This window comes from Galeopterus variegatus, unplaced genomic scaffold, assembly GCF_000696425.1.
Source record: "Galeopterus variegatus unplaced genomic scaffold, G_variegatus-3.0.2 Scaffold4796, whole genome shotgun sequence".
NCBI classification, from domain to species: domain Eukaryota; kingdom Metazoa; phylum Chordata; class Mammalia; order Dermoptera; family Cynocephalidae; genus Galeopterus; species Galeopterus variegatus.
In genome coordinates, this window is record NW_007730907.1 from 154,174 (window position 1) to 163,679 (window position 9,506).

General features: G+C 40.0%; 1 protein-coding gene across 1 annotated transcript in view; it reads right to left on the bottom strand.

Moving 5' to 3' along the window:
- Positions 1-5: 5 nt before the first annotated feature.
- Positions 6-9,506, bottom strand: part of LOC103603798 (rho GTPase-activating protein 20-like) — a gene marked incomplete at its 3' end in the record, with an annotated part of 12,396 nt that continues 2,895 nt past the window's right edge. The window contains 4 exon segments of the mRNA XM_008588374.1: positions 6-1,660; positions 2,777-2,891; positions 4,071-4,260; positions 7,509-7,618. Of these exon segments, the coding sequence (XP_008586596.1) occupies positions 6-1,660; positions 2,777-2,891; positions 4,071-4,260; positions 7,509-7,618 (2,070 nt within the window).

The window sequence follows — 9,506 nt, forward strand, 5'->3', positions numbered from 1 at the left end:
TCTGATTCCTGGGAGGGAGAAGAATTATATGAATGGGTTGTCTGCACAGTACCAAGTCCTTCCACGGCCTTCATGGGCATGTCTTTCTGTCTCTCTTCCAGTGAGTTGGCTTCTGGAACACCAGAAGCATGACCAGGTGGCTCTGAAAGTCCTTTTAGAGAACCTATTTTATTTTCCTCTGGCCTGGCTGCCTTTTCTTTTTTTTTGAGGGACCAGTTTTTCAAACTGGCTATACCATTTCTCAACCATGTGTTGGGGTGAAGAGTTACAGAACGCATTTGTGAATGCCACCCTACACTATCCTTTTTAGTATTAACGAGGTGGCTGCTGCCCTGCCCTGATGATGGACCAGGCATTCCAGAAATAAAGTTGGAACTGCTAAAGTCAGAAGAAAGCTCTCCCTGTTTTCTTTGAGCCTGAAAATTGCAATCTATTGGAGAGGGAGTTTCAGTGGGTGTAAACACGGAATGTTCAGAAGTCTGAGAAAAAGGACTGTCCTGAGAGCTCACTGATGAGCCAGATGGGGAAGTGCCTGGGGAGGATAAGCTGGAACAGCTAGTCTTTGGGCAAAGGCTTAATCTTGGGGGTAAAACCTTCTCAGTGTTTTGGTTTGTGGCACTACTCTTGCCCACCTCAATCCCCATGACCAAACTCTGATTAATAAGCTTTTGCCCCTCTATTTACAAGGACTTATGCTGTTTGAGATAATCCTCCTCTCCCTGCAAGAGAGCGGCTTCACAGCTGGTTTTATGTTGTTTCTTCGAATCAATCCTCCTGAGATAGGTCAGTTTGCAGTGCTGGTTATCTATGATGGGCTCTGAGCAGCGCCGGTGTGTCCCTGAACTCTTGCAAGTTGTGTGTGGCAGGGAGTATCCTGATGTATCTTCATCAAAGGGCTGGTTCCTGGAATGATCTTGTGAGGACATATGACTATATGATGCCACAGAAATGGACACTGGCTTGGACTTAGGGAAAAGTTTCCCAAGATTTCTTTCAGTACCAGACAAGATTTTCTTCTTCATGTTTTGATTGGTGGCGTTTTTCTCACAGACATCAGTGCTTGAAACTGAACTCTGTTTAAAACATGTCTTATCCGCCTCCTGGGGAGGTTGATTCTGCTTCAGATAATCCTCATCTTTTTGAGAGAGAATTGCATCATAGCTGGACTTGCGTAGCTTTTTCTGATAAACCTCCTCGAGAGAGGAAAGCTTAGAATCTAGATAGTCAGTGCTGGGCTCCGAGCAGCGCCGGTGTCGCCTCAGGGTTTTTGGAGCATCTGTTGCATCTGAGGACAGGTAGCTGGGTGTGCACATGTCAGATGGGGCCCTGGCATGCTCCTGCAGTGGGAGGGCCTCTCTGTACATCACTGCAATGGTCATCGGCTTGAATTCAAGAGGCTGTTTCATTTGAATGTCTTCATCTTTAGACTGGTCTAAGTCAAAGTCACTCAGAGTTAAAAGGCCTTCCACCTCAGGCTGGTCAAGGCCTTCCACCTCTGGTTGGTCAAGGTCATAGTCACTAAGGGTTAAGACAGAGTCCATGCTTCTGCTACTCTGGTTAAGTTTCTTTGCCAAGTCACTACATGGAGTGTCCACATCCCCATTTACTTCATTTTCCAAGCTGTCATAGGAAGAGTCACTTGGTTGGAAGCAAGAGATATCTGTCCAAAAAAAAACCCCAAACCATGATTAACATATTTACTTACCATAAATATAGCCCAAGCTGCCTTAAACACAAACTATGGTGCTTAGTTTAATTCTCTTTTCACGTAGAGTGTTCAAATCACTACTCTCAGGAAAGAAAGATTCTGTCACAATCTTCCCAATTGTTAGTGCAGAATAAAAATAAACTGTTGGGGTATACTGTACTAAATTTATCTCAGTTCCTGACAAAATGTTCCTGAAGTTTTTCTCAAAACAATGAAAATGTCATAAGACCATGAAAGGGTTAAAAAAAAAAAAAAAGCCCCAAACCAAAACAACAGCATAAGGGAATTAATACTAGGTATACCTAGATTCCAAATAATTCTAACATGAATTGTTGGTGTTTATACATAATTAACTCTAGTCTTGGGGAAACCATTTACTAACCCTATTAGTTCCTCTTTTACAAAGTTCATTAATACCCATTACCTTATTTAATCTTTACAATAATCATAGTTAGATTTTATTGTTATCCACATTTTACAGATGAAGATACTGATGTTCAGTGGCATGGAATAATGGGCCAAGGATGACATAATTGGCGGTAGAGGAATTCTGGAAGGTTGTATGTCTTTGAATTCAGCACTCCCCCCCCCAAAAAAAAAAAATGATGCTAGTTTTCAAACTGTTTCATAGCACACTAGAATCCTGAGGTGTCTCAGGGACCAGTAAGAGGAAGGAGAGAAAGGAAAACAAGAACAAAAAACAGGTCTGCCTCTACTGCCTCTGGGCCTTCTACCCTAGTTTTAACAACAGCAATTGTATTATATATATTAGGATTCTTCATAAAGTTTTACTAAAAAACAAACAAACAAACAAACAAAAAACTTCAAATGATCATGCCACAGCACGCTGCCATTAAACATTTCTTGAAGGCTGGGACCTCATCTTACACATTTCTTACTTCTAAGAAGCAGGACTTCTAAGGAAGGAACAGAGGCCCTGGGCCCCACTGACCCAGGTCAGATGGCTCTTTCACCTCAGCTGCTGTGGGCTTCTGGACAACCACTGTCCTAGCATCTTCACAGACAAAATCTCTTTCTCACAAAAACCAACCCAATTACTCACAATACCTGAGGCATTCTCTGTAGTGTCACAACTCACTGAAGTCTCTCCTAAGAGGGAAGTAATTTCTTCACCAAATATCGTGCAGCAATTTTCAATCAGAAACTGTACAAGCAGGGAAACCTGTAAAAAAAAAAGGGAGAATGAACTGCTACTTTTCATATAACATGTTTATAAATCACATTTTATGTGAATCTTGATTTTAACAAAAAATACTAAAGTATCCTGAGAAATTTATATGCTTTAAAAGTATACAAAACAGTTTCCCCTAAAAAATACTTTCAAGAGAAGTTTGGGCATAGAACTTAATTTTAATCAGTGGCCTAAAATTATTTGTGTCCTTGACTTAGAGCTAACATTTTATACCAATAGCTCTGTTTGTAACATTAGGATAATTTCAAGTATTCTCTATAGGGTGTTTGGGATGAAGAAATATATTTTGTTATTAAAATTTGTAAAGTATCATTACAAGATAAAGACTTATGAAAAGTACTTCTTGTGTAAAGGACAGCTTGTCCTAAGCTTGGGAAGAGGGCTCCTCTGTGGGTATATTGTGAAGGACAGAGACAGCTAGAAAGAACATTTGTGTTTTTCCTGACTAGTGTCTACCCATGCACTTGTCTGACTAGCTTATCCACTACTGCCTTCCATAAGCTTCCTAACTAAAAGTGCTTGTGGGGGTAAGAGTTTACTAGGGGGCTTTGTGCGTCCATTGAGATGTACTGGAACCTTTCTGTAGTTTCTTACCCCAGTAAGCTGAGGCCAAGGGGCAGGAGGAATGTTGGGAGCAAAGGAAACTAATATCCCCAAATCCTTTATTAACTGCCAGGCACTACAGGAGTGTGATTTCAAGTAACTACAGTATTATCACCACCTCTATTTTTCAGATGAGGACATAGTGGCTCAGGATAACTGACTTTGCCTAAGACTGTACATCTGGCAAATGGTGGGCCTGAGAATTAAACCTTGGCTTGTCTAACTCCAAAGTCCTTGGTTTTTGGGGTTTTTTAAAATAATCATATCAACTGCTTTATTATCACTTTATGGTTTAAGTCAGTTATAAAGTTTAGCCTCCTTAAAGGGTAAAGAGAAGAAACCCAAGTGCAATCTCTTTTCTGCTTAACAATCACCTTCCTATAGCCCATTAGGATAGAATAAAACACTTCATAATCAGTAAACTCAGTTTATAAGGAGGTGTACTTAAGTTAATTAAGAAACTGTCTTTCAGAATTAATGCTCTGAATTTTGGTTTCAAAAGGGGGACTCAGTCCCCCAGGGCATAAAAATGAGAAACTTCTTTACCTTTTTTGTAAATTCATTTTCTACTTCTGGGCTGGAGGAAAGAGGAGGCCAAAGGATGCTTGGAGCGATACACACAGCTAAATTATATGCAGTCATCTGGTTAGACGAGGACTGTTGTTGGATGTTGTGTAATACCCCAAAAAGATACCTTAGGAGAACAACATTTGCTCTCGGAAGCTGGTCTAATAGCCTAGAGACAGAAAAATGTGCTATTTAAACATTTCATTAAAAAACTTTAAAGATGGGCAACCCTAACTTTGCATAAGGAACTGTGCAAGTCAAGGGGGTGAGTCAGGAACAGAGTTCAGATATGCAAGAATTTCTGTTAACGTGGTACCATACAAAGTGAGGACCGCCTCTACAGAAAGAGAAAATTTTAAAAAGCACTGGGGATTTTTTTTTTTGTACACTGCCTTAACAACCCAATGAAAATGTAAAAGAATGCATAAAAATGTCCCATTAAAAAGTGCTGCCTGAAATATTTCCCTGAAACTAGTAAAATGTGTTTAGCTTAGGCAAATCCTAAAACATTTCAGAATATTCTCAACCAAAACCCACAAAAAGTTTTCTGATGAAGTTTAACAGTGATTAAATTTAAAGTGCTTCTTTATTTCCAAGTAGCAACACAGAAATGCTGTCTCTTGGTGAGAACCCAAACCTTAGCTATTAAGACTTTCAGGTCTATTCTGAAAGCGTATGCTCTGCTACACCAGCTTCCAAGGTCAATTTTGTCCCAAATCTCTGTTTCAATGTTATCACTTTCACAAACATGTCAAGCTTACAATAGTATATTTTTTGTTTTCATTTTGTAATTGATAAGGGATTGTATATTTATTTATTTATTTTTTTCATTTTTATTGAATCAAAATTGATTATACATATTTTTGGGGTTCAACATAGAGATATGTTTATCAAATCAATATTACTAGCATAAGTATTGTTACAAATCATAATTATTATTTACACCCTTTGTCCAATCTCTCCCCATCCCCCTCTAATTACCCTAGATTTCTTCTCTCCTTCTTAAAGAATAATGGCTACTCTGTGGATTTGTTGCCTAGATAATCTGTCCAATGCTGAGAGGTGTGATCAGGTCTCCCAATATTATCATAGAGCAGATGCTTCTTCTGTCACTCTGGAATGGGCTTTTTGGAGAGAGATATCCTCCTCTTTTCTTTATCTCTGCTGGTGACTCCCCTTGTGTCAGTGCATTCCAGTGGCTGGGGGACCATTTGCATGGTTGTTGTGGCACCTAGCTGCTTTTGTGGCAGCCATGGTTATTGTGATGGCTGTGGTGGGCCATCCACATGGAGATGATGTTTTTGGCATGCTTCTTGGTGCTGGTGGTGTGCCTGGTTGTGAGGAGTGTCTGGTCCCTGGCTCCATACCTTGGGTCCCCAGGCAGGCCCCAAGGAACTGGAGTGGTGCCTGGTTGTGGGAGGGGGCTTTGGTCCCTGGCTCCATGCTTCAGGTCACCAGGTGGGCCCCGAGGCACTGACATGGTATGTCTGGCTGTGGGTGGGGGTTCTGGTCCCCTTCTCCATGCCTTGGGTCCCCAGGAAGGCTCCAAGGTGCTGGCACAGTGTGTCTGGTTGTGGGAGGGGGGTCTAGTCCTCACTTCATGCCTCATGTCCCCTGGCAGACACCAAGGCGCTTGTGGTATGCCTGGGCTGGAACTGATTTTTTGTCCTTTGCTTCCCACTTCCTGTGGGAATCAGAGCTTGAGCTGTGTGGTTGAGCTAAATTGCTGCTTTGTTGCTGTTTCCATATGGAAGGCTTTTTTTGCAGCTCAGGGTTTAATGGTTGACCTTATAGGTACTTCCAGCTCTCCAGAGACCTGGTGCACCTGGGTGGTGTAGAAACTCTGATCTAGGCCTGAGTTTTTCCATCAACCTACACACCATACAATTCTGCATTCCAGGCCAGTCTCCTCTTAGTGGTCCTGTGCTGACTGGGGGTCAGATCAGCTGTCCTTGCTGTGTCCCAGTGTTCTCTCGGTGGACCTGTCTCTCCCACTGCCCATGCTCCAAACGGGGCCTGTGCTGGTCCCTTGCGATGACTCATTGGCCTCTGAAAGGCTCCCCTTTTTCAGCTGTTCTGGCTCCTCCTGTGTGGCTCCACGGGAACCCTATTAGTGGTCTTGCTCTTCTGGGGGCCACCAAGGCCCTCTTCTTCCTCCCTGCTGCCTCCAAGTAACTCCATCTGAAGGGCACAGCTGCGGCTTCTGCTGGCTCCTGCTTCATGCACTCAGCAGTTCCAGCCTTGAAGTGGCCACAGCACAAAATGCTCAGAGCAGTTTTTTCTTTCTGTCATCATGGTTTCTCCCACCTTCATGAACTCCATAGGTCTCTCCTTCTCTTCCCCTGAGCTCCAGCAGCCCCAGCTTGGCTGATGTTACATTTTTACAGTTGTAAATTTGTGGATTTGTGGGAGAGAGGGATGCTGGGCAACGTCTATTCTGCCATCTTGACCAGAACATGATACGGGATTTTTAAAGTATCATTCACCAAAAATGTTTTTTACTACCAGTCAGAAAACAGATAAGCTGATATTCATGACTACTGCTTTTTTCAATAAGAATCTGCAACCTGGGGGGAATAAGGTAATCTGACTCCTGTTGCACAAACAGCAGAGAGGTCTTTCTTCAGTACAATGGACTGACAATGAGTATATTTTGTTAGATAAGTTATGAAGAACTTTGAAACAGACCAAAAGATTACTGAGTGTATTCAATGGCAAATAAGTCATCTAGCATATGCTTCTGGGTTATCTGTTTCTATGGGGACTCTGAGCCTTTGAGCTATTTTACAACTCCATACGTTATAGATAACTGATAGCAGTGTACCTAATACTTGTCTACAGACTTGAAAATTCTGTCTGATGGAGAGACAAGTGATTTATCTGCACTCATGTTTGAAAGTTGCTCAAGAAAAAACTGTACTAAACAAGCACACACAAAGAAATTATATTGGGATTCTTGGGTTTTCTCCTAGTATCTTTTACAGCACAGATTATACTGCATTGTAATTCACAATTTATCTACTTTACTCTCTCAGACTGTGAGTTCCTTGAAGGGAGAAAATAGGTCATTTTCTCTGTATCACTTCGGTTGCTGAAGACAATAAGGCATCATGTGGTTAGTTAGATATTTACCAAAATTAAGACCATAAACTACAGATTGGGCCTATATATTAGTTAGTAAATGAATGTGTTTCATTTGCTACCAGATTCAGATACACAGAAGGTATACAATGTTCAAGCATACCATGTTAATAAGACGAGGGAAAGAAAGAATAACAATGACAGAAGTCAGCATAAATCTATTTTCAAACTGGTCCCTGGGACCATGACTTTGATAATTGTCCTTATTTTAATAGACAAGCTTATAAAAAGCTTTTTAGAAGTATTTTTGAGACATGACCAAATTAGAATAATTACCTTTGAATTGTATTTATTTTCTCTTCATTGTTTCCTTGATCCATTACACAGACCCAGTGATCATAGAGATTTGATGAAAAAATGCTTCCAGGAATACTTCGCAGAAATTCCTTACATAGATGGAAAAACAAACATTTTAAATCATTATTCTTATGCCAAATATGTATTGGAGAAATAAGAAAGAAAACATCTTGTTGAAAGTTCTGTGAAGTCCTCCCTTCTTCGTACTACACAGAGCTCTGTGCCCGCTTCTCCACTGACTTCTGCACATGGAAACATGTGCTTTTATTTTTTTCTAACAAAACCATTTGGATAACCAAGGTCTGGATGATGGTGAGAAAGAAAAAGGACAACCTATTTGGGCCAAAACCTTCTGTTTTATGTATTTTAAGCAAATTTGTACTTTATAGGGTCTGGCAGTAAACAATCTTAAATCCTTTTTTCCCTCCTTTCCCCTTAAATAGCTAGTACAAAGAGATGCACCAAGATATCTGTGAGATTCATAATCTGGTAATCATTCATTTGCTCATTCTATATATATTTATTCATCACTCTATATGTATTTATACATATACGTCAGGCACTGTTTGAGGTGCTAGGGAGAGAGAAGTGAATAAAACCAAGTCTATGCTAAATAGTATGTCCATCGTACAATATCCTTTCTTAGAGATCCCATTCTGCTGAGACCACTGGCAGGGCTAAGTGTGGTGAAACTAGATGATGACACAAACAGGATAGGACCAAGGGCATTTGCTGTTTGGATTTTTGTTTATCAAAAGATTAAAAATAAAATACATTTGGTCTTGGTCCTGGAGAGTTCATTCTAGGCCAATTTTCTCTGTTGCTTTCAGTATGGCAACAAGAAGGCCAAGCTTGCAGTCTCATCTCCCGTCAGTAAACTTTAGTCAGAGAAAACTCAATTCTTTGTCAATGCCAAGCACAGCCCCAGCCATAGTGGAAGCCATGACTGAACTGCTGCTATGTGTCACATGGGAAAATATTAATGGGGGACAAGAGAAGGCTAATCAACTGTAACTGAGATTCTAAGATAATTTTAAGAACATCCTTGTAGTCACTGTGTTAATATATTCTTTTTAGAGTGGTAACAAGAAGAAGGATGGATTAATTCAAAGTTTTCCACTGTTCCCTTGTACCTTCAGTAGAAATATACCTGGATACTTGTGGATCAGATATATTATCACAAAACTTACCTTTTTCGGTAAAGCTATTGAACTTTCATAACTCCAAACTAATTTTAGCTGCTGCACCCACTTTAAGAGTCAAAAGAGAGGCACAATTTGTTATTTTAAAACAGGGTGCTGACAATAGCTCTCTTTTTAAATCTCAATGGAAAACATACGTATGATCTGCCTTGAAGAAAAACATCATTAAATCTTAAACTTACACTTAAAGGATAATAACTCACAATATCTCAATGAACTCTCCCACAGCTGGAATAACAAGTTATGAAATAGAGCCACCATCACAGCTGAGAAGGATGTGCAAGCTGGTTCTGAATTACAATCACCAACTCACAGAAACCACAGCTCAGACCCTCAGCAGAACTCTCCGATTCATTTGAGATGAAATTCTGCCAGATTAAATATGAAATTTTCCTTAAAGGTCTGATAGATCAAAGCTATAGTGTCTCAAGCAATTTTTGTCTAATTATAGTTTGAGAAGTTAAATTTATACTATACCACTTTAAAACAGTCTTAAAAATGAGAAACAAAAGTCCAAAAACTTTTGGCAAAATTGATCTCCTTTCATGAAAGCACTTGGAAGAAATGTGACTAAAACACAGTTACATAATTATAAACCTTCAATTATTTGGAACCTATTTAACCAGACTCTTCAATCATTTGGATAATTTTTTGTCTTTTGCTTATTTTTGGAAAAATAATATTTCTGCAATCTAAAACACAAATGAACTCTTCTAGAACCATGCTTCTTTGTAATAGCCTCAAAAATTTAGCACAAAGTTTTAAGAAGTATGGT